The sequence below is a fragment of the Saccopteryx leptura genome, unplaced genomic scaffold (genome assembly GCF_036850995.1).
Source record: "Saccopteryx leptura isolate mSacLep1 unplaced genomic scaffold, mSacLep1_pri_phased_curated manual_scaffold_84, whole genome shotgun sequence".
Lineage (NCBI taxonomy): Eukaryota > Metazoa > Chordata > Mammalia > Chiroptera > Emballonuridae > Saccopteryx > Saccopteryx leptura.
Genome location: NW_027095766.1, coordinates 12,208 through 35,691, shown reverse-complemented (window position 1 = coordinate 35,691; position 23,484 = coordinate 12,208). Strand labels below are relative to the sequence as shown.

General features: G+C 67.7%; 1 protein-coding gene across 1 annotated transcript in view; it reads right to left on the bottom strand.

The window, feature by feature from the left end:
- KIF1A (kinesin family member 1A) overlaps window positions 1-23,484 on the bottom strand; it is a gene marked incomplete at its 5' end in the record, with an annotated part of 42,802 nt that overhangs the window by 7,155 nt on the left and 12,163 nt on the right. Inside the window, 18 exons of the mRNA XM_066358180.1 lie at window positions 559-636; window positions 1,304-1,504; window positions 1,912-2,057; window positions 3,216-3,277; window positions 3,954-4,087; window positions 4,916-5,030; window positions 10,626-10,652; window positions 13,042-13,147; window positions 14,615-14,699; window positions 14,807-14,873; window positions 15,348-15,456; window positions 16,885-16,940; window positions 17,068-17,186; window positions 18,528-18,618; window positions 19,180-19,351; window positions 19,539-19,677; window positions 20,320-20,405; window positions 22,882-23,000. Coding sequence (XP_066214277.1) covers window positions 559-636; window positions 1,304-1,504; window positions 1,912-2,057; window positions 3,216-3,277; window positions 3,954-4,087; window positions 4,916-5,030; window positions 10,626-10,652; window positions 13,042-13,147; window positions 14,615-14,699; window positions 14,807-14,873; window positions 15,348-15,456; window positions 16,885-16,940; window positions 17,068-17,186; window positions 18,528-18,618; window positions 19,180-19,351; window positions 19,539-19,677; window positions 20,320-20,405; window positions 22,882-23,000 — 1,912 coding nt within the window. The remainder of the gene's footprint in view (window positions 1-558; window positions 637-1,303; window positions 1,505-1,911; window positions 2,058-3,215; window positions 3,278-3,953; window positions 4,088-4,915; window positions 5,031-10,625; window positions 10,653-13,041; window positions 13,148-14,614; window positions 14,700-14,806; window positions 14,874-15,347; window positions 15,457-16,884; window positions 16,941-17,067; window positions 17,187-18,527; window positions 18,619-19,179; window positions 19,352-19,538; window positions 19,678-20,319; window positions 20,406-22,881; window positions 23,001-23,484) is intronic.

The following is a 23,484-nucleotide window of genomic DNA, read 5'->3' as shown; positions in this document are numbered from 1 at the left end:
TGGGGGCTCGGGGGACGTGGGTGTGGAAGGCTGGGATCTAGGCGGGGGCTCGGGGGGCTCGGGGGACGTGGGTGTGGAAGGCTGGGATCTAGGCGGGGGCTCGGGGGGCTCGGGGGACGTGGGTGTGGAAGGCTGGGGGCCAGGCGGGGGCTCGGGGGACGTGGGGGGCTTGGGGGATGTGGGTGTGGAAGGCTGGGGGCCAGGCGGGGGCTCGGGGGACGTGGGGGGCTCGGGGGACCTGGGGTGGGGAAGGCTAGGGGCCAGGCGGGGGTTCGGGGGACGTGGGGGGCTTGGGGGACGTGGGTGGGGAAGGCTGGGATCTAGGCGGGGGCTCGGGGGGCTCGGGGGACCTGGGGTGGGGAAGGCTGGGGGCCAGGTGGGGGTTCGGGGGACGTGGGGGGCTTGGGGGACGTGGGTGTGGAAGGCTGGGATCTAGGCGGGGGCTCGGGGGGCTCGGGGGACCTGGGGTGGGGAAGGCTGGGAGCCAGGCGGGGGCTCGGGGGACGTGGGGCGGGGAAGGCTGGGGGCCAGGCGGGGGCTCAGGGACGCGGGGCCCACCTTGCTCTCGCTGGCGCTGATGCAGACGTGGCTGTGTGTGTACTCTCTGTTGAACGTGTGCGTGAGGAGGCGTAAACACTGCAGGGACAAAGAACGTCGGGTCAGGAGCCCCCCAGGGTCCAGTCCAGGGGAGGGCTCAGTCCCCAACAACACAGTGGTCGGCCAAGCGGCCTGGCACTGGGGGTCAAGGCCCACAGCACCTCCAGGCCTCCCCAAAGAGGGGTGGGCTAGGACGTGGTCGGCAAACCGCAGCTCGTGAGCCACATGCGGCTCTTCCGCCAGCTTAGGGGTACCCTAATTAAGTTAATAACAATGTATCTATATATGTTTAAAAAATTTGGCTCTCAAAAAAATTTTCAACCTTTGTACTGTTGATATCTGGCTCTGTTGACTAATGAGTTTGCCGATCACTGATAGGAAATCCTCTCAAGGAAGGTAGGGGGTGCTGAGACGAAGGCCTTCTTGGAGGGCCCCCAGTGGCAGAAAGGGCCGGGATGGGTGGTGAGCTCCCCGTCAATGTGGGTATTCAAGAGAGCCCATGCCGCTGCGTGGGGAAGAGGCTGCAGAAGACCCCCCAGTCCCAGTGGGGGCAGCGGGCACGGAACCACGCCTTCTCCCAGCTCCCGGCCGGGCCAGGAGCCAACACGGACCAGGTCAGGTCCATGGAGCCCTGCGGGGGCCGCGTCCTGGCCGCGCTGCCCGCCCACGCTGCGCGCCCGCCCACGCCGCCCACCCGCAGCCCTACCTTGACGGCCAGCTCCCGCTGCCTCTCGCTGGGAGCCTCCAGGGGCGACGGCCGTCCGTCCGCCGAGAGCGGGGAGGAGGCGGAGGACATGCTGTGGGACTCGGAGTCCTCGCTGGAGGCGGGGGACAGCGCCTCGGGGCCGGGCCGCTGGGCCGTCTCCAGCTTCTCCCGCAGCAGCAGGTAGTGTCTGGTCTTCTCGACCTGCACAGGAGCCGGAGGAGGGCCTCACCCGCCGCCCTCGAGGGCAGGGGCCTGGCCGGCGGCCCCACACACACCAGGGCCCCAGGCCAGACCCCGGGAGAGCCGACCAACCTGCTGGCGGCACACGGCCCCGGCCGGAGCAAGCCCTGCGCCCAACGCACTGCCCCCCTCTCTGCATCCGGGCCTCGCGCCCGGCATGTGCGGCCGTGAGCAGAAGGACACCTGGCCTCCCAGCACCAGCTTCCTGGTGTCCACTGTCTCCCTGACCTTAGCGAGGGAGGGCCTCGCCCACCCCGATGTGCTTTCTGGTCGCTGTCTGCCAGCCAACCGCCCTCTGCGGCCGGGTCGCGAGGAGCCCGGCGCCCAGTCCGACCTGGTCTTGGTCCCCGGGCCCCCCACAGACTCACCTCCTGCAGCAGGCTCAGCTTCTCCAGCTCCCACTGGTGGTCCAGGATGAGGCTGTCACTGCGAGGTCTCCAGCCCGCCAGGTTCTCCTCGCCTCGCACGTAGGCCACGGACGTGTCCAGCACCCGCCGGCGCCGCCGCTGCATCCCTGCCGGGGGCGCCCGTCCACCACGTCCACCCCTGCCCGTGGCCGCCAGGACAGGGCTCCTGGGCAGCCCCTTCCCGGACCCCCCCACCCGCCCTGGCCCACCCCCGCCGCCCGCCCTGGCCCACCACCACCGCCCGCCCTGGCCCACTCCCCCCCGCCCGCCCTGGTCCACCCACCCCCGCCCGCCCTGGTCCACCGCCACCGCCCGCCCTGGTCCACCCCCGCCGCCCGCCCTGGTCCACCCCCCCCCGCCCGCCCTGGTCCACCCCCGCCGCCCGCCCTGGTCCACCCACCCCCGCCCGCCCTGGTCCACCGCCACCGCCGGCCCTGGTCCACCGCCACCGCCCGCCCTGGTCCACCCCCGCCGCCCGCCCTGGTCCACCCCCGCCGCCCGCCCTGGTCCACCCACCCCCGCCCGCCCTGGTCCACCCACCCCCGCCCGCCCTGGTCCACCCCCGCCGCCCGCCCTGGTCCACCCCCACCCCCTGAAGGGGCCTGCACTGCGTCCCCATGGGGGTCCCCGCTGTGGCCCTTGGCGTGCTGTGGTGGACTGCAAGTGGCAGAAGGCTGAGTGCTCCCCCCTCCACCTCCATATTGGCTGTGAGGCTGAGTATCGGCACTCACTTCACTTGCTTCCTTAAGTTGCTGGAAGCAATTTACATGCCCTTCCTCTCACTCTTTGTTCAGATGTTGGTTGATTTCACTTATGCAAGGTGGGGGGATTCCACTTTATGCCTTAGGAGAGCTCCTGTTTTTGCCTCCAATGTGTAACTTTGTATCAAGGACTTCCTTGATTTGCATGTAGCTATATAATAAAGCAAACTAGGGCCATGGGGCACTCGGATATTGCTATCAGCATTGAAGAGTCCTCCTGGTCCCATCCTGTTTTCTTAATACTGTAAGTCTGTTTTCTTCATCCGGCACCGTTCTCCCTCCAGACCCAGAATTTCTAGCCGCACTGGTTTGCAGCAGCGAGCCCTCCCCTCGTGGAACCCTCCCCTCGCTGTCCTACAGCCCCTCGGAACCCTGGAGAAGTGCGTGCGTCTCACGGGGAGGGAACTCCCCCACAGGGCGGCTTTGCGGAGGTCACTCAGAGTGACGCAGAGAGCCCCAGGGAACTCTCAGCAAAGGGCCACAGCGAGCAGGGCGGACGCCTACCTGGGCTGCCCGCGTCGGCCACGTAGCACAGGCTGAGCTCATACAAGCCCGTCACACGGTTGCTGTGGGAGGCAGGGGACACACCGTCACCGGGCACGGCGATACCCAGAACCGACAGGCACGGCTCTCCAGCGCACACAGCGCCCGCCTTGCCGCGCCCACGCAGGCAGCCCTGCATGGACAGCTCCCACTCTAGAGCCCCCTTTCCGCGGGACCCCAAGGGGCACCCCTCCGCCGTCCCGGGGACTTCCCGGATGACAGGGTCGTGACCTGACCTCCTTCCTCCCAGCTGTGCCCAGAATGGCCTGGATGTGGGGCCACAGACAGAGTGTGGGGAGCCTCCCGGCGTGGCCTCGGCCCCCTCAATGCCAGCAGGTGGAAGCACAAGGTCCACTGGTCCTGGCGTCTGAGTCCAGCTCTGGCGCCACCGGCCTCGGCCAGCACCCCCTCCCAGCCCAGCCCCACACTCATCCATCCCGTCCTGTGTGCAGCCCAGCAGCCCAGATCCCCAGGACCCCAGGACCCCAGGGGAAGAAGGTCGCCTGGCGGTGGGGTGCAGGGCGGCTCCCCAACACGCCATTGGTGTCCCCGCACGTGCTCTGTGACCTCCAACAACCCCAACATCGGGCGAGGGAGGCAGGGAGGCGGGCCAGCCAGGCCGCTGTGCCGGGCGCTCCCCAGGAAAGCCCGGTCCGGTTCTCGCACCACCAGGACGCCCGGCCCGCCCGGGCCACTCACCTCTCCGAGGCCCGCAGGCTCCCGCTGCCGAACAGGTTGCGGATGGAGCGCGAGGCGGGCAGCTTGGCGTCGCGGGAGTAGAAGACCATGCAGAAGTCCTTGGTGATGACGGCCGGCTGGGCACAGTTCTCCATCTGCGGGGGGCAAGGAAGCCGGGGTTCAGGCACAGGGACGCCCCCACTGGCAGAGAGAGAGCCAACAAACACACTGACCACACACAGCCCAGGCCTTCCTGGCCCCAGTGTGGCCCCAGACCGGGCGGGAGAGTGTCCACTCCCCACTGGAGCCAGCCCTTGGCCGGGCCCCGCCTCCCCAGGCCGCCGAGGGCCCAGTTACTGTGCAGGGGCCCCGAGGGTGCCCGACACGCACCTCTCCGTCTCAGGCCTCAGAGCTGCCTCACCATGACAATGGTGACACACAGCACAGAACACCGCCTGGGAGGACGCACCCACGCTGTGAGCCTAACACCACCACTGCGTCCCGGGACAGACGCGGCACCCTGCTCTTTCCCTGAAGCTCCGCCCTAACTGCCACGGAAGCGGAGGGGCGCTGGGGGTTTGCCCAACAAAGACCACGTGACGGGCAAGCAACAGGCCCCGAGGGGAGGCCAGCCGCCCACCCTAGACCTCCAGACTCCCGGCTGAGCCTGGAGAAACGGCCCCTGCCAGCCTGCTGTGCTCAGACTCCGGGGGTGGGGAGGACACTTATGCTGCCCGGAACACAGATGCGACGTCCAGTGGGCTGCGGCCACCTCACCACGCCAAGAACACACATACACGGCCGAGACGGTGGAGCGGGTTGACTGGGCACTGCCCTTCCGAGGACATGGGCGTCACGAGGACTGGGAGACAGCCTGGGCTTGCCCAGGGCTCACTTCACTCTCTCCGCCCCGGGCAAGCACCCCAGGCTAGGGGGACGGGTGATTTCAGGGGCGCGTCCTGGGCTGGGGGGGGGGGTCTTGCCTCAATGTACGCAGAGAGGGTCATGTAGATTTTCTCTCGGTACGGGGTGACCCGGTTCAGGAGGAGAGAGTTGTGCATGGAGCTGTCCCACGCAGCCTCGAACTGGTAGAAGGTCCTAGAAGGGAGCAGAGAGAAGATAATAACAGACAGGCCACGCTAGGCTGGGATGGGGACACGCAGGCAGACAGACGGACAGAGGCGAGTGGGCAGCCCCCAGGGAGTGTTGCTGGGGCCCCAGGTCCGGAGGCCTGGGTGGCCATGTCCCAGAGGACAGACCCCCTCCTTACTCAGGACCTGGGAGGGGGGGGGCTCCAGGTGCCACCAACAGGCTGAGCCAGCTGTCACCCCCACCGTGGACAGATGGTGGCATGTGGAGCCCACAGCTCTCAGGCTGAGTTGCCGGGAGGGTAGAGAGGAGAGAGAGGAAGGGGCACAGGGTGGGGACAGGGTCTGAGTAAGGAGGGGCCATGGTCTCTCCTGGGACCCCGAGGGACCTGCCCAGGTTTGCAGAACCCACCTATCTCCTCCACCACTGACTCGCCCTGGGGGGCAGGGGGCCCCCCTCGGGGAGGATGCTGGGAGCAGAAACCAGGCCACCCACTGCGGAGGCTCTGCTGCCCACGACGGCAGGGTCTGCCCTCAGGCAGGGGGGGCTCTCCCTTCTGCCGCCCGTGTCCAACCCAGAAAGCCAGGGGCCCGCAAACCCCTCCCTGGAGAGTTGGGGGGCAGCTCGGGCCATCGACGGCAGAGCTCCTGAGCCCTCGCCTGCACACTAGAGGCGGGGAGGTGCCTCAGTGCCCCTGTGGCCGCCCTGCCTTGCCCGGGTTCCATCCCAGCATCCTCAGACACAGCGGAGAAACACATCAACACGGCAGCCAGGCAGCAGCCCGGCCCCCGCACGGCCAGGCCCAGGGGCGCGGAGGGCGCGGGGAGCCCAGCCGCGGGCAGGGCTGCTGTCAGACACACGTCACCGAGGACAAGACCCGGGGGGAGGGACGGGAGGGAGGACAGCAGGTGACAGAAAGGCAGACGGCGGAGGAGGAAGGAAACTGAGAAGAGGAGAGGGCAGACCCAGCGAGTGCGGAGGAAGAGACGGCTGTACCTAGTGTCGTTTCCGAGTGAAACGCTAAAGGCAAGGCAGGCAGGACACACAGGTACACACAGAGAGATTCGTACGTCAGAACAGGCGCCGTCCCCTGCCAGGCACGGGCTGACACGGCCCACGCGCCGCTCCAAGCCCGGCCCACACACCGAGTCCACAGGGATGGCCGTGGGTCCGACCCCAGCAGGACCCAGGCAGGCACCCCTTAGCTGCAGCCACGACTGAGGGACGCCGCCCGTCCTGGGGCTCCCCGAGGCCCAGGCTCTGTCCGGGCACAGCCAGGTGCCCACTGCAGCCCAGCCGGGCACGAACGTCCCCAGGCCGCCCAGCTTCGAATGCCACATCGCGGCCACGTGACCTCGGCGGTCAGCAGACATCTCTCCCGGCCTCACCGAGCTGCCCCGCGGGTTAAATGAGCCCGTGCTCCAGGGGGTTGGCCCAGGGCCTGAGCGGCACATGTTAGTATCACCACGGTCGTGACCAGCCCCCCAGGAAGCCCCAGACACACTGGGTACGGCCTGGCCTGAGGGCCCCGGCCCGGGAGGCCAGGATGGTGGGCTGTCAGAACCTGGGTCCAGGCTGCGAGAAGCAGCAAGCCCACCTGCACGCGAGGACCGCTGGAGAGGCCGGTGGGGGGGCCCTCTGTCTGGTTGCATGTGCTTTGTCCTGAATGGATGCTGGTGACTTAGAATGTCTCCAAAAACCCAATTGAGGTGGGTCTCACATGTGGGGTGCAGTGGTGGGTCTCACATGTGGGGTGCAGTGGGGGGTCTCACATGTGGGGTGCAGTGGTGGGAGGGACCCTCCTCGGCCTTTCACTGCCCCACCCCCCAGGTACCAGGACCCAACATCTCCCCCACTCTCTGCCAACGGACCCGGGCCCACCCTTGCACAGCCGTGCTGCGGCCCCTGCTTCGTGCTCTGACCTGCAGACCAGCCCTCGGCCCACAGCCAGCGGCGACCTCACGGACCACAGGTGCCAGACCCTGGGTCCAGCAGGAAGGGTTCTGGACACCTGCCCTGAGTCCCATGCCACCCGAGGCCTCTAGAGCAGGGGTCCCCAAACTTTTTACACAGGGGGCCAGTTCACTGTCCCTCAGACCGTTGGAGGGCCGGACTATAAAAAAAACAACTATGAACAAATCCCTAGGCACACTGCACATATCTTATTTTAAAGTAAAAAAACAAAACGGGAACAAATACAATATTTAAAATAAAGAACAAGTAAATTTAAATCAACAAACTGACCAGTATTTCGATGGGAACTATGCTCCTCTCACTGACCACCAATGAAAGAGGTGCCCCTTCTGGAAGTGCAGCGGGGGCCGGATAAATGGCCTCAGGAGGCTGCATGTGGCCCGTGGGACGTAGTTTGGGGACCCCTGCTCTAGAGACTAGGGGAGGGGGTCTCACCCAGACCCCAAGTGACAGCCAGCAGACGGTGGCGGGTGCACAGGAGGTGGGGCGGGTGGCAGAGCGCGGCCACACGGGGCGCCCCAGGCTCGGGGGGCACAGAGTGCAGCCACACGGGGCGCCCCAGGCTCAGGGGGCACAGAGCGCAGCCACACGGGGCGCCCCAGGCTCGCGGGGCACAGAGCGCGGCCATGCGGGGCGCCCCAGGCTCGGGTGGCAGAGCGCAGCCACACGGGGCGCCCCAGGCTCGCGGGGCACAGAGCGCGGCCATGCGGGGTGCCCCAGGCTCGGGGGGCACAGAGCGCAGCCACACGGGGCGCCCCAGGCTCGCGGGGCACAGAGCGCAGCCACACGGGGCGCCCCAGGCTTGCGGGGCACAGAGCGCGGCCATGCGGGGTGCCCCAGGCTCGGGGGGCACAGAGTGCAGCCACACGGGGCGCCCCAGGCTCGCGGGGCACAGCGTGGGGGTACAAACGGGTGTCCCTCGTCACACAGCAGGAACGAGGGCCAGAGAGCCCAGGAGAACGGGGCTAGGAGGCCAGGCCAGGACCACTGCTCTGGAGCAGCAGAGTCCTCTGGGGGCCTCTCCGGGCACCAGCCACCCCAGGAAGGGAGCCCTACTCCCACAGCTCCCATCACTGTCCCACACGACACCCAGCCGTCCCCAGACACAACTGTAAGGAGAAACGCACGAGCCAAACAGAGTCCCTGGGCCTGCGGCACCAGCATCAGTGGGGACTCGTTAGATGCTCAGACTCCCAGCCGCCGTTCCAGACCCCCAGGGACCCTCTCCCCACCACCCACCAGGCACGGGGTCTAAGGTACAAAGTCTCTAAAAAGATCCCACGTCTGTCTGGACCCTTCCTGGTGAGGCTGGGGCCGCCTTCGGGGTGCCAGGCTGGGCCTCCAGTTCTGGGAAATCAGATCCCACACCTGCACCCGGTGGGGGTCACCAGGGGCCACGGGGCTGTACCCCAACACCGCGGAGCTTGAAAAGGTCCCGTGAACCCTTCTGCTCCAGGTGGGGTGCGGGCCCTGGGTAAGACAGAGGAAGGGGTGGTGGCCCGTGCCCGCCCAGTGTGGGAGACCTCATTTCTCTGTGTGTTCCCTCGGGCAAGATAGAGTAGTTAGCACAAAGAAAAACCCATACTTTTTGCCTGAATTAAATGCTAACTAGGCACTACTGACAGTCACGGGACTTATAGTTACATATAGGTGTGCAAGTCCCCATGCTGAGAGCTTTTCTTACATCATGTCACTTAATCTCTCAGCCTCACGCAGGGGCTGATATTACCGCCATGGGGGGAGGGGGGGACAAGGTTCCAGAAGGTTCTGCCACTCCACCACACTCACACAGCCAAGGGCGCAGCCGGGCTGTGCTGGGTCCCACCTCACTCCAGGCGTCCCAGACGAGACCCTACCTCCATCGCGCCAACTGTCCACTTGCCCCCAGAACTGCCCAGCCCTCCTGTGACTCCTGCCCCATGGAGTAGGCTCAAGCCCGATCGTGGGGACCCCCTTTCCTCTCAGTGCCTTGAACCTCATCTTGCAGGCCCAGCCCCCAGGGCCAACGAGCCACCCTTGGAATGGGGAGACGGTTCCTGCTCGGGTGCAGGGGCAAGGCTGATAAAGTAGCGGGGGTTGAAGGCAGCTCTACTGACAAGGAACTCAGATCCCCTCTCCTCCCCAGGTGTCATGCCCCCCCCCGGGCCACGGGGTACCATCAGTCCTTTACCCAGAGCCCTCCTGGAGGCCACCATGTCTGAGAGGGGATGTCTGACATGGCCACACCACCCAGGGACCAGCCTGAGCGCCCCTCTATCACCCTGAGCTGGTTGCAGAAAAACAAACAAACAAAATATTCACACACACACACACCCCATGCAATCATACTGACAGGCCTGGAAGTTTCCATTCATCAAGGAAATAGCTCTGACATTGGGTCCCTTTCGGAGATGAGACGGAGGCAAGGAGCTCTTGCCCACACCCTCCGAGGACAGGGAGCCACCTGGGCCAGCCCGGCCCACCTCCAGGACCAGCTGGCAGGACACCGCCTCCTGCAAGCCCTCTCCACTGCCGGGGGAGGCAGGTCCCAGCTGCAGGCCCTGCAGGACCGCCTCAGGGCAGCCTCACCACTGCAGGTCTCTGCCTCCCCAGCTGGTGCCCAGGGGGAGACACACAGCCTGTCACTGAGCAGGAGCCTATGTGGGCATGTCTTCATGGACACACCTCAGGGACCATGCACACACAGTAGCCATGGGACCGACCAATCACAGCCTCAGACGGTCCTGCTGTGCACCCACCCCACCCCCCTGCAGCTGGAAATAAATCTTCCTGCTACCCATGTCCTCTTTGAAGACAGCAGACAACAGGGGACCCCCCCCTTGGGACCACCACACAGAGCCTGGCCACACCCACAGGGACCCAGGTGACAGCCTTGACCCTCTGCTCGGAACAGACCCAAGTCTCACGGCACGGTCCGGGTTGGGGATTGGGGACTGAGGATGCACGGCCACCCTCAGGGCCTCGAGTGGGTTCAGCAGAGAGCGGAGGCCCCCAGCCTGGGACCCGTGTCTGCAGGGCGTCTGGACCTCGGATCACCCCCAGTGAGTCCAAAGACTTCCTGGGCTCCTCATAGCCTCAGCTCTCACCCGCATCCTAAAGGGTGTGCGGCGGCCATGCCAGGCGAGGGCTCACACCAGGGCTGGAGGGGGCACCGGGGAACGCCTGGTGGGCAGCTCCTGTCTGCCCCCCCCTCCCTCCTTCTTTTCCCTGTCACCTTCCAGGGGAGCCTGGCCAGCATGCGGGCACCTGCTGCCCTCCGGCAGGGCGGGGCAGGGCGGGGCGGGGCGGGGCGTGGTCGGGTCAGCACAGGACGGGACAGGGGCAAGGTCAGGTCGGGCGGGAGGAGCAGGAGCCAGCCAGCGTCTATCTACGGGAGGTGGGCATCGACCAGAGCAGCCACAATCAGGAGTGGGGCAGGAAGGACTCAGCCAGGGGCGGAGAAGCAACCACAAACCAAAGGATGTATTCCAAGAAAATAAACTATAAAGATGAAGAAACAGGCAGGTGAGAGGAGCAGTTGTCAAAGGATCCAGAGAGCGGAGACTGAGTTTCAGGGCTGGGGGGGGGGGGCTCGGAGGGTAAGGGGGGGTCAGGGAGAGTCTGAGGGGGAACCAGGGGCTCCAATGGTACCTAGGCATGTCCGAATCAAGAAACTGCCTGCAAAACACAAACGTCACAGGTTAGTGAGGCGCGGGGCAGCGGGGCAGCCTGGAGGGACAGCGAGGGCAGGACGGGGGTGGGGGGGTGGGGGGGTGGAGGTGACAGTGAGGAGAAAGAGCAGGGGGGGAACAGCAGGGGAGGGGAGGGCGGGGCGGCTGCCGGGGGGAGGAGAGGGTGGGGCAGCTGCAGGGGGTGGGGCGGGGAGGGCGGGGCAGCTGCAGGGGGGAGGAGAGGGTGGGGCAGCTGCAGGGGGCGGGGCGGGGAGGGTGGGGCAGCTGCAGGGGAGGGGGCGGGGTAGCTGCAGGGGGCGGGGTGGGCGGGGCAGCTGGGGGTGGGGTGGGGAGGGCGGGGCAGCTGGGGGTGGGGTGGGGAGGGCGGGGCAGCTGCACGGGGAACAGTCCAGTCCCAGCTGGGAGGCTGCAAAGCATGAAGCCTTTCAAGCAGGGGCCTCAGCTGCTGCGAAGCCTGTGGTGGGCGGCCCGAGGCTGGAGCCGGGCCTGGGGCCGCCGAGCCTGAGCATCTGAGCGGGGAGAAGGGCCCCCGGTCTGCCCACAGAGCAGCCAGGTCCATCGTGAGGACATCAGCCAAGGTCCCGGAAGAGGAAGGCCCTGGGGTGGGGGGGCTGCTGGCCTGTCTGGGGCTGCCCGCTGAAGAGGACCCCCCTCTTCAAGGACCCCCCTTTCCCAGGGCAGGGTGGGACCTTCCTCTGTCCTGGGACCAGGACCCTGACCCCAGCATGGGGGCTGATGGGCCCCAGAGCTGCCCTGGGACACCCAGGGTGCAAGAGCAAAGCCCACGCGAGATGGATCCGGGGCCACCAGGGACAGGGACAGGGAGAGCCTGTTCAGCTAAAGCCCCGCTGGCCCGAGGTCCAGTCAGGAGCCGCGGCCTCCTCAGCTACCCTGGATTAAGCGCAGGGCCCAGGCCCCCAGTAGCCGGAAGACACACACACCCCTCAGTGCAGGGAGCCCTCACCCCTTCCCTGTGCCTCCCACTCCCTTCCTGCCCCGAGAATCTAGAAGTTGCCAGAGGTTGGGGGAAGGCTAGGTCACCCCCAGATCCAGAGCATCACTCAGCGTGGCCCACAGATCCTCCCCAGGGCACACTCCCTCCTGGGGGACCCAGTCCCACGGCCTGGCAGGTGGCCCCGTGTGGGTGGGTGCCAAGCCTTTGCTGCCAGTCTCGCTGCCAGTCTCGGGTGCGTTCTCAGTGACGCCCCGCCCACTGTCAGCTGCGTTCTCAGTGGTGCCCCGCCCACCACGGGCTTCACCCTCTCACTCTCTCTGGTGCCGCCCCGCCTGCGGTCGGTGCTGCCACCCATGAGAACTCCCCCAACGCTCCCCCCCCCCCCCCGCCCAACTCCTCCCTCCTCTGGATACGAGTGCAGGGTGAGTTCCTTCTGGAAGTTCCAGGGCAGGGCTGGAACCAGAGCTTCATCTGCCCCCCAACCCCCAAGCTGCCCATCTGAGAGACAGCCCCCTCTCCGGTCGAGTCAGGAGAATGGGAGGTGACTCCACCAGGACCCTCTGTCCCTTTGATCCTGGCTCTCCCCGCACGCGGGCCCCCCCACACCTGGCGAGCGCACGCAGGCTCGCAGCCATGGGGACCCATGGAGACACGCAGCTCGAGCTCCGAGGGCCAGGCAGGGGGAGCCCTCGGAGCAGCTGGCCCGACTGCAGCACCCTGGTCATCTCCCCACAGCCCTGGACAGCAGTCCAGACACATAGCAGACCCGCCACCGTCCCCCAGGCCACGGTGGCCGTGAGCTCCCTGCCCCTAGCGGGCTCCAGCGACTCCCCTCACACCCCTCCCACCTGGGCTGGTTTGTCCTGGGGCCTGTCCACTGCCCCAGATGTTAGGACTTGACCATCACCTGGGAGCTTGGAAAGGAATAGCCCAGTGACAAGGAGTGACCGGTGGGCTCACCCCCACCCAGGATGCTGGACCGCCACCCCAGTGCGCCCCTGAACCTCCTCCAGGACCCCTGGCTCACACAGCTGCCTCAGCAGCACACTTGGAGACATAGAGGGTGCTGGGCTGCCCACTGCCCATGCCGTCCACCCACCCACGAGCTTCCCAGACTCAGCTCATCCCCCACAGCTGCCCGCAGCCCCTCTGCCTGGCGACCCAAGGAACACAAACGCACAGACTGCACCAAGGGGCTTGGAGGCCACCGGCTCCCTCCCTGCCCCACCCCTGCGGGCGTCAGAAAGGGGGCCTCAGAGCTTCAGGGTCAGGTGATGCGTCCTGAGTGGCTGGACCCGCAACACGTCCATGCCGGCCAAGGGTGCCGCAGGCCGACCTCATACCCGCTGGGTCCCGGCCCGGATGGACCCACCTCAGGACTCCAGGACAGAGCCTGCAGCCGCGGGGGGGAGGGACTCACCGGTCGTCTTGGGCTGGGCGGATGTACCCAGACGAGAGGATGTTGAGTGACAAGATGTTGGGGTCGATCAGGGACTCGTCTGTTTCTGGCGTGTTTCGGATGCGACCTAGGGCAAAGGTCACGGGTCCGCGTCACTTCCGGGGGGGGGGCAGGGCAGGTGGGGGTGCTGGGTCCCTGCTCACCGCCTCCGCCTGGGCCACAGCTTGTGAGCTGAGACCCGTCAGGGCTCTCCCGTGGCCACCAGAGCACCTGGTGGACAGAGACACTACAGTGGACAGGGAGGGACTGCGGGGTCTGCAGCGGCCGCAGCCCTCGGACAGGCAGCGCACGGTTCTCTCGGGGATCCTCCTCCGCAGTCTGAGCTCTGGGCTCCTTCTTCCTGCACCTGTCCCCAGACAGAGTCCATCACTCAGCCCAAGATGCACAGCCTCCCACCCGGTGGAAAAGAAAATCTTAGCAAGATGAGTATCCAGTGTTCCCTCTTCTCGTTATACTTTAAAAAAAGAGGAAAAAAACCCCGCTGTGTCCTGCGAGCGGCATTTCCGTCAGAGCCCCCTCAGCCACCCCCCCTCACTGGGGAGGGGCGGGCAGCTCAGTCTGTGGCCACTGAGTCTGGAATCCTGCCGGGTGGGGCTGGGGGACTCTCTCATCACTTCCTGCTCTGGCAGTGACAGTGAACTTGACCCCTCTGCTTCCTGGAGGACGCCACATTCCTGCCGCTGGGCCCTCAGAGCCCCTCTACAAGCCCCGGGGACACAGCTGCAGACACGCCCAGGGCGGGGCTTCCAGAGTCACCGGTCAGCTCAGGCTGACGACACCCGGGAATGGATCGTCTGTCCGTGTCCTCGCACAAGAAGTCTTTACAGGTTGGCGAAGGAGGTGCCTCTGGCAGACCAAGTTCACGGCGTGACGTCACAGAAGAAACCAGACTAGGGTCCCGGAAGAACTGAACTGTGTCCCCCTACCCCCACCCTGGAAGACACGCTGCAGCCCTAGCCCCCGGCACTGTGGAATGTGACCTTCCTGGAAACAGAAGGCCCTCTGTGGCAGGTGCAAATAGCTAAGATGAGTTCACCCTGGAGGTGGGACCCTCACGTAACCTGTCTTTCTAAGAAGAAGACACATGTGGACGAAGGATTGGAATGATGCGTCTACAAGCCACGGAGAGCCAAGGACTCCCCACCAGAAATGACCAGAACCCACAAGAGGCAGGAAGGGGAGGGGGCGTGGCTGCCTGCCAGCCCCTCTGTCCCGGGTTTTCGCCTCCTGAGCTCTGTGAGACCTGTCTGTGGTGTCGAGCCACATAGCGCGGCACTTTGTCGGGGAAGCCTTTGTGAGCTAACAGAGTGACTAGAGAGGTACCTGGAATCACCACTACGGCCCCAAGCTCTCCTTTTCAGGTGAGGGACTGAGGCACAGAGAGGGTAAGTGACTTGGCCATCGTCACACAGCCACAGGGGCAGAGCTGTGGTTGAAACTCTAGCATGTGACCTGGTGCTGGTGCTGGGGAGGTTCCATGTTCTTCCCACCGCCCCAGCCCCCGCCCCAAGGCCGGCCCACCGGCCGCACTCACCCACCACCAGCTCGCGCACTTCTCTCCAGCGGATGTGGCTGCCCGTCTCGTGCAGCAGCGTCACGGTTATCCGTCTCTGGATGCCCTGCCAGGAGCCAGAGGAGAGGACACTGGTCAGGAAGCCTGGGCAGGGGGCCATGGAGGGGCCGGGGAGGGGGCACGTGGCAGGCTGGGGCAGGGAGGGTCTCGAACCTGGTGGAGCAGGAAGGTCCCCATGCAAGGCATGCCGCCACGGTGGTCCACCACTGCAGGGATGTAACTGGGGAGAGGGAGAGAGAGAGGGGAGAAGGAGGTGTGAGAGAGAGAGAGGTATATGTGGGAGGCTGGGTCTCCCTCCTCCCCGCCACGGTGGTCCACCACTGCAGGGATGTAACTGGGGAGAGGGAGAGAGAGGGGGAGGAGGTGTGAGAGGAGAGAGGTATATGTGGGAGGCTGGGTCTCCCTCCTCCCCGCCACGGTGGTCCCAGGAGGGGGAGGGGTGAGGACAGGAAGAGGTCAGGTGTTCTCACAGGTGAAGATGGGGTGGCCCAGTCCGGGGAGACCAGCCAGAGTCAGGGGGCAAGGAGCCCACCGTGTGCCACTTCCACCAGACCCCGGGGCCCTCTCCTCCCCCAGCACAGCCCCTCGGGGCCCCCCACCCCCCCACCCCGGGGCCCTCTCCTCCCCCAGCACAGCCCCTCGGGCCCCCCCACCCCCCCACCCCGGGGCGGGCACACTGGGCGTGGGGACGCACTCGCCGTCGGCCTCCAGCTCGCAGATCTCGAAGTGAACCAGCAGGTCGTACTTGCAGTGGCGTGGCCCGGGGCAGGGCCGTGTCAGCGTGCTGAGCTTGGTGGCGGGCACTGGGGGTGACAGGACAAGAGCCCGTGCTGACAGGGGGGGGCTCGCTGAAGGGGGGTCTGCGGGGGGGGACAGCTCCAGGGCAGAGAGGGCGCTTCGCTCCAAGAAAACCCACCGTGGCCCCTCCATGCCCCAGCACATGACCGTTCTGGGCACAGTTAGGCCACAGCGGCCACTCACTGGCTCAGATCAGAGGTGACCACTCACTTCCCTGTGCCCAGGGAGGAGCACGCGGCCACACACCCGGGGCCTTGAGGAGAGGATGCCAGCCTGAGATGTCGTCGGACCAGCAGGCCGCAGGAACCGGCTTGCTCAGAGGCCCACAACCCGCCCGGGAGCCCCTGCTCGGCCCCACGCTGACCACGGCCCGCCGCCCGGGAGCCCCTGCTCTGCCCCACGCTGACCACGGCCCGCCGCCCGGGAGCCCCTGCTCTGCCCCACGCTGACCATGGCCTGCCGCCCGGGAGCCCCTGCTCTGCCCGACGCTGACCACGGCTCTGCCCCACACTGACCACGGCCTGCCGCCCGGGAGCCCCTGCTCTGCCCCACACTGACCATGGCCTGCCGCCCGGGAGCCCCTGCTCTGCCCGACGCTGACCACGGCTCTGCCCCACACTGACCACGGCCCGCCGCCCGGGAGCCCCTGCTCTGCCCGACGCTGACCACGGCTCTGCCCCACACTGACCACGGCCTGCCGCCCGGGAGCCCCTGCTCTGCCCCACACTGACCACGGCTCTGCCCCACACTGACCACGGCCTGCCGCCCGGGAGCCCCTGCTCTGCCCAACGCTGACCACGGCTCTGCCCCACACTGACCACGGCCTGCCGCCCGGGAGCCCCTGCTCTGCCCCACAGTGACCACGGCCTGCTGCCCGGGAGCCCCTGCTCTGCCCCACGCTGACCCCGGCCCGCAGCCCGGGAGCCCCTGCTCTGCCCCACAGTGACCACGGCCTGCTGCCCGGGAGCCCCTGCTTGGCCCCACGCTGGCCACGGCCTGCTGCCCCTGTCCGGCTAGCTCGCTCCAGCTCAGGCACGTCCTGCCCCTCAGGTCCCACTGGCCCCTCCTCCTGCGCAGCTCCTGACAAACAGGGGCAGATGGCCCCCAGCCCTCACTGCCGTCCCCTCTGGGCCCCCGCACCCCTGTTGTCTGCTCTAGGAAACCCCTGGGGGGCACGGGCAGGCACCGTGACCGCCACCCGCCTGCTCTGTGACAGCTGAGGGGCAAAGGACACCCGGGTCCTTCTCTGCCTTCGCTCGGTGTCCTGGATAGAACCGTTTACTCGGGGGGACTCTGTGAGGTCTGCTGGGTGCAGCGCGGCTCCCGGAGCCCAGGAGGGGACCCTCCTCAGCGGCAGGGGGGCCGCCCACCCTGGCACCCTGAGCGTGGGCACTGCATTCCCCCGTGGGTGGACTCCCCAGAGCCCGACCTACCTGGCTTGGACAGCGGCATGACCCGCGGGAAATGGCGGCGAGAGGGCCTCAGGGGGCTGCAGAGAAGGACGCGTCAGCGTGAGGCCACCCAGCAGGCGGGGGTCCACAGGGGCCGGGGCTGCAGCGGGGGGCCCTGCCTGCCTCCCCGGGGGCCCCACGAGACCAGGAGGACGGGGCGGGGACCTGAGCACGTCCTTGCAGAGCGGCGGGAACGGGTGCTGCTGGTAGTGGCCAAAGACCTCGAACACAATGGGCTGGCTCCTGATGTACTCGACGAAGGACCTGGTCACCTCCACCGCGATCTGGGGACCAGGGGGCACGGTCACAGGGCAGACGGGGGACCAGGGGGCACGGTCACAGGGCAGACGGGGGACCAGGGGGCACGGTCACAGGGCAGACGGGGGACCAGGGGGCACGGTCACAGGGCAGACGGGGGACCAGGGGGCACGGTCACAGGGCAGACGGGGGACCAGGGGGCACGGTCACAGGGCAGACGGGGGACCAGGGGGCACGGTCACAGGGCAGACGGGGGACCAGGGGGCACGGTCACAGGGCAGACGGGGGACCAGGGGGCACGGTCACAGGGCAGACGGGGGACCAGGGGGCACGGTCACAGGGCAGACGGGGGACCAGGGGGCACGGTCACAGGGCAGACGGGGGACCAGGGGGCACGGTCACAGGGCAGACGGGGGACCAGGGGGCACGGTCACAGGGCAGACGGGGGACCAGGGGGCACGGTCACAGGGCAGACGGGGGACCAGGGGGCACGGTCACAGGGCAGACGGGGGACCAGGGGGCACGGTCACAGGGCAGACGGGGGACCAGGGGGCACGGTCACAGGGCAGACGGGGGCGCTGGGCCTCCACGGAGAACCGAGCACTCCCGGCCCACGTGGGAGGCCTCCCTGCGGCGGACCGCTGCCCGCGACGTGGACGAAGCTCCACACCCAGGTCCTCCAGCCCTGTCTGCTCTCCATCACCACCCAGTGGACAGAGCGCCGGGTGGGTGACCTTCGGACACTCTTCCCCAGGACAGATGGGGCCCAGGCCACAGGGGTCGGCTGCCCTTTCAGCACACAGAGCTCAACCAGGTGGCCCAGGCCAAGGTGCCTCTGGTCCGGTCTGACCCGGCCGGGGCCTTTGCTTAACTCACCCAGAGTTATGGGTTGAATTGAGTCCCTCAGTCACCCCCTCACCACCAGTTTATAAGTTGAAACCCTAACCCTCAGCACCTGGATTTAGAGACAGGGTCTTCACAGAGGTCATCAGACTAGAATGGGCATTCGTGTGGCCCTAACCCAACATGACCGGCGTCCTCGTGAAAAGGGGAAATTGGAAGACAGAGACAGGTACGGGGGGGGGGACCCTGTGAGGACACGGGGGGGGGAGGAGATGGCCGTGTCCACGCCTTGGGGCAGGACTGGGACCAGCTCTCCTGCTCGGCCTCAGACCAGCCCTGCTCACACCTCGACCTTGGGCCTCTCTCCTCCAGACCGCATGTCTGCCCGGTGCCGGAGGCCTGTATCCTCGTGCCCAGGCCGCGTCCAGCACTCACTGGTGCCCCCAAGGGGGAGAGGGGACCCCGGGGGCGGGGCTGGATGAAGCTGCTTCAGGGCCGGGCCGGGGAGGGCCCTGTGGACGTACGTTCTGGACGTGGTAGAAGCCGAGTGGGGGGCCCCGCCCTGTGTTCTTCAAGGGCTCTGTGGAGAAGGCCTCGTCATGGCGATGGATGAAACTGCAACAGGAGGGGACACTGGGCTGGGCCCCCGGGACACAGCCCCTGCCCGGCCGAGAGCCATCAAGGGGACACTGGGCTGGGCCCCCCAGGACACAGCCCCTGCCCGGCCGAGAGCCCATCGAGGGGACACTGGGCTGGGCCCCCCAGGACACAGCTCCTGCCCGGCCGAGAGCCCATCGAGGGGACACTGGGCTGGGCCCCCCGGGACACAGCCCCTGCCCGGCTGACAGCCCATCGAGGGGACACTGGGCTGGGCCCCCGGGACACAGCCCCTGCCCGGCCGACAGCCCATCGAGGGGACACTGGGCTGGGCCCCCCAGGACACAGCTCCTGCCCGGCCGAGAGCCCATCGAGGGGACACTGGGCTGGGCCCCCCGGGACACGACCCCTGCCCGGCCGAGAGCCCATCGAGGGGACACTGGGCTGGGCCCCCCGGGACACGACCCCTGCCCGGCCGAGAGCCATCGAGGGGACACTGGGCTGGGCCCCCCGGGACACGACCCCTGCCCGGCCGAGAGCCCATCCCCCCGCTGGCCCGCCCAGGGGGCCGAGGCTCACTTGAACTGGCAGAAGATGTCGGCGTACTCCGCGGAGATGCTGGACGCCTGCAGGACGGTCACGCGGAAGGTGAAGGTGCTGCCCAGGTGCAGGTGGTCCAGGGCGGCCTCCAGGGGCCCGTCCAGCGCGGCCTTCTCGGGGCTGTCTAAGAGGAGGCCTTCCGGAGGCACCGCTGCTAGGGGCCAAGGGCACAGCCACGTGGCAGGACCCGGGGGCAGGCTCCAGGCCCACACAGCCTTCCCCCAGGGACCGGGCACGGGGAGACCCCCCATCGGCCTGGGCCAGGTCGGGAGACACGGGGACCCACCTCCCAATGTCCAAGGGCCGTGTCCAAGCCCCGGGCGGCCCCAGCGACCCACCTGAGCAGGTGTTGTTGTTGACCTCGTCGGCCGAGGGCCCCGCGTCCGCGCCCTGGCCCTGGCCTTCCACGATGCGCAGCTCTTCCTGGGAGGTCCCGGAACGTGACATCCCCACCACGGGGCAGGACTCGGACTGGAACTGTGAGGGGCGGGGCTCAGGGTCAGAGAGTCCAGCTTGGGAGGGACCCCCACAGCCCGCCGAGGGCCCGGAGGACAGAGAGCGATGCCCCCCACAGCCCGCCGAGGGCCCGGAGGACAGAGAGCGATGCCCCCACAGCCCGCCGAGGGCCCGGAGGACAGAGAGCGATGCCCCCAGAGCCGGAGGAGCCGTCACGGACCCGCCTTCCTCATCGGCCTCCGGGTGGTGGAGGCCCAACTCCCAAGGCCTCGGTTTCCCAGGCTGTCCTGGCCTACGCTGGCCGCATGGCGGGAGAGGTCTCCAGGTCTGCCGCCTCCCGGACCCTCCGTCAGCCCCTCCTCCCACGGGCGGGACACAGGGAGCCCCTCTGCTTGGCTCACAGGGGCCGCACCCGGTTCCCCGTGCCAGGTGCCCACACCGCCTCCCGGTGACCCTTTGCCCTGCACTCTCCACCTCCTCTCTGTCCCTCCTGCGTGTCCCCAGCACTGGCAAGCCCCTCTGAGAGGGGCCTGTGGGTGGGGGTGGGGCAGATACACTGCCCTGGACTTGAGGCGTTGGGCACTGTGGTCCAGGACACGGCGGCCAGAGGGGGCATGACAGGAAAAACCCCCAAGGAGAGAGAAAGAGCCACCTGCCCGGTACCTTTTCAAAATGCTGGTCATCGAAGGAGATTTTGGCAGTTCCCGACTGACGGACACCTGAGCCGTAATCGGGGGCCTCCTCGTCGGCTGGAGCAGAAAGGAGCGGACGGTCAGGGCCCCGAGTGTCCCCCGGTGCCCCTGGTGAGCGGACGGTCAGGGCCCCGAGTGTCCCCCGGTGAGCAGAGGGTCAGGGCCCCGAGTGTCCCCCGGTGAGCAGAGGGTCAGGGCCCCGAGTGTCCCCCGGTGAGCGGACGGTCAGGGCCCCGAGCGTCCCCCGGTGAGCGGATGGTCCGGGCCCCGAGCGTCCCCCGGTGAGCAGACGGTCAGGGCCCCGAGTGTCCCCCGGTGAGCGGACGGTCAGGGCCCCGAGCGTCCCCCGGTGAGCGGACGGTCAGGGCCCCGAGCGTCCCCCGGTGAGCGGACGGTCCGGGCCCCGAGTGTCCCCCGGTGAGCAGAGGGTCAGGGCCCCGAGCGTCCCCCGGTGAGCAGAGGGTCAGGGCCCCGAGCGTCGCCCGGTGAGCAGAGGGTCAGGGCCCCGAGTGTCCCCCGGTGAGCGGACGGTCCGGGCCCCGAGTGTCCCCTGGTGAGCAGAGGGTCAGGGCCCCGAGTGTCCCCCGGTGAGCAGAGGGTCAGGGCCCCGAGCGTCGCCCGGTGAGCGGACGGTCCGGGCCCCGAGTGTCCCCCGGTGAGCGGACGGTCAGGGCCCCGAGCGTCCCCCGGTGGGCGGACGGTCAGGGCCCTGAGTGTCCCCTGGGGGTGGCCCCGCTGGGCTGAGCTGCCGGGTGGGGCGAGGGCACGGGGACCAAGCCGTGCTCTGACCCACCCGATCCCGACAGCACTGACCCGGGCACCATCCCGGGGGCCACGCTGACCACCAGCCTGTGTTGCCCTGGGGCCCGGGAGCAGCCACATCTTCAACACGGGCCGCTTCCAAAGGGGCCGTGACTCCACATTGTAAAAACCGAACTTGCGACCCCACCCCTCTCCCCGAGTCCTGAGCCCCGGCCTCCCCCAGACTCAGATGCTACAGTGTTGCCCAGGGTCCTCCCGGCCCCTCCCTCCACCTGACGGGGCCGAGCTCGCCGTGCTGGGGCCCCGGGCACTGCTCCTCTGCCTCTGCCCTTGCAAAGCCACTGCGATCGCCCACCTGGGCGCTCAGCACCCCACATGCTCCCAACACCCCTTCCTTCACAGTGGTCGGCGGTCTCCCACGGGGCTTGGGACAAAATCCAAACCCTTTTCCTGGGGCCTACAGAACCCTGAGCCCCAACTTAACCCATTCTGGCTAGATGTCACTCCAGGAGTCTCTGCACACGGGGGAGGGTCTGTCCCTCTGTGCGGGGGCCTGTGGGGGCACTAACACCCTGAACCCCCCCAGCCAGGCTGCCTGCGGCCACAGTTCTGTCCTGCCCTTGCCCGGGCTTGCGCACGGCTCAGGGTTCCATGCGGAGAGATCAGGGGAGTGGACCTCAGCCGTGGCAGGGGGTGGGGACCGATGTGACTTCTGTGACCCCCGAGTCAGGATACCCTGCTTGTTTGTTTTTTTAAGTTCCTTCTCCAACACAGCCACCAGTCAGAGGACATCAGGTGTGTCCCAAATAGGGGCTGCCCGCCCAGCAGGACCCCGCCCAACTGGGACAGAGCTGATGAGGAAGAGCCCCCCGAGACTGCAGGGACAGGGTCCCTCCGAGGGGCCAGGGTGGCACCGATGCCCCCAGCACCCCTGTCCCCCTGTCCTCTGTCCCTTCCCACCCTGGCCTCCCAGGGGGTTCACACCCCAGTGATGAGACTGGGGGGCTGTATGGAGCTTCAGAAAGACATGGGCAGCAGGGTCCTGGGAGGGGCTCAACCTCCCTGAGGATTAGGGGCTGCCGAGGCCGCGAGGAGAGAGCAGGGTCCACGGTCCACAGTCCCTGGAAGGCTGGGGTGGAGGGTCCGGCCCGGGGAGGGAGGAATGACCCCTACAGCAGGGCCAGCAGCCCCCGGTCATCCAAGAAAACGGACATCTGTGTTCTGGAATGACCTTTCATGCTCATGGGTAGAAGTTCACACGGGATCAACAAGGGACCAAGCCAGCTGGGATTCCAGTACAGGGAAGGGGCTGTGGGTGGTCAGTCTGCTTCCATAGCACTGACCCTCAGGGACAGGGGCCGAGGGGTGCGGAGAGGGCGCCCCGGACAGGACGAGGCTCTGAGGGTCACTGTGGGTGCAGCTGGGGCAGCCAGGCCTGGGGTTCAGAGACAGCCAGGGGTGAGCTCTGCCCAGTGGGGCCTCTGTGTCCACCTGGGGATGCCTGAGGGGCGGGAGGCCCCTGAGCGGAGCAGGCTCAGGCGGCCCTGGGCTCGGCCTGTGTCACCCTGGGAGAGTCCGGGGGTCCAGGCCAGGAGCTGGGCATCGACGCTTCTCCCAGAGTCCCTCCCTGGGGGCCGGCAGCTGGCCCCCAGCCAGGGGAGGGGCGGGAACCCTGTCCGTCAGCAGCCGGGGTGAGGCTGGCTGCAGGCTGACCGCTCGCCGTGTGGTGCCCGCAGAGGCCTCCCCGCCCGGGGCCGCGGCCCGCACGCACCTGAGATTGCCTGGACGGCCACGCGGAGGAAGCCCTTCACCTCGCCCTTCTCGCTGACGATGGCCACGCGGTGCACCAGGGGCACGGGGTACAGCAGGTTGCTCAGATACACGAAGGCCCTGGGGGAGGCAGGCCATGGTCAGGGCGAGCCCAGCCGGCGCCGTGAGAGGCGGTGGCCACGGCCGAGCTCAGGACACAACACTGCGAAGCACAGCGCGGGGCTGCCGGGCAGCAGGCGGAGGACAGACGGACGGACAGACGGACGGGTGGGGGGCGGCCGCAGGCTGAGGTGCTCAGAGGACACGGGAGGAGGTGGGGGGCGTGCACGGGGAGCAGACAGTGGCCAGTGGGCCGAGCACAGGGTGCAGCACGGCCGGACCCGCCGACTGACCGGAGAGCAGCGTGGAGGGCTTCAGCCTGCGTCAAGGAGGAGGACCTGGGGACCGGGCCGCGCTGAGCTACGACGCTGGCGCTGCTGTCTCCACGCCCACCCACACTGCCCAGCGGCCCCTGATGGTCGGGGGTCCCGGACGCTGGAGTAGGGCTCACGATTCCCGCTGAGTCCCCTCCGGGGACACAGTGTGGGTGGGACTCCATGATGTC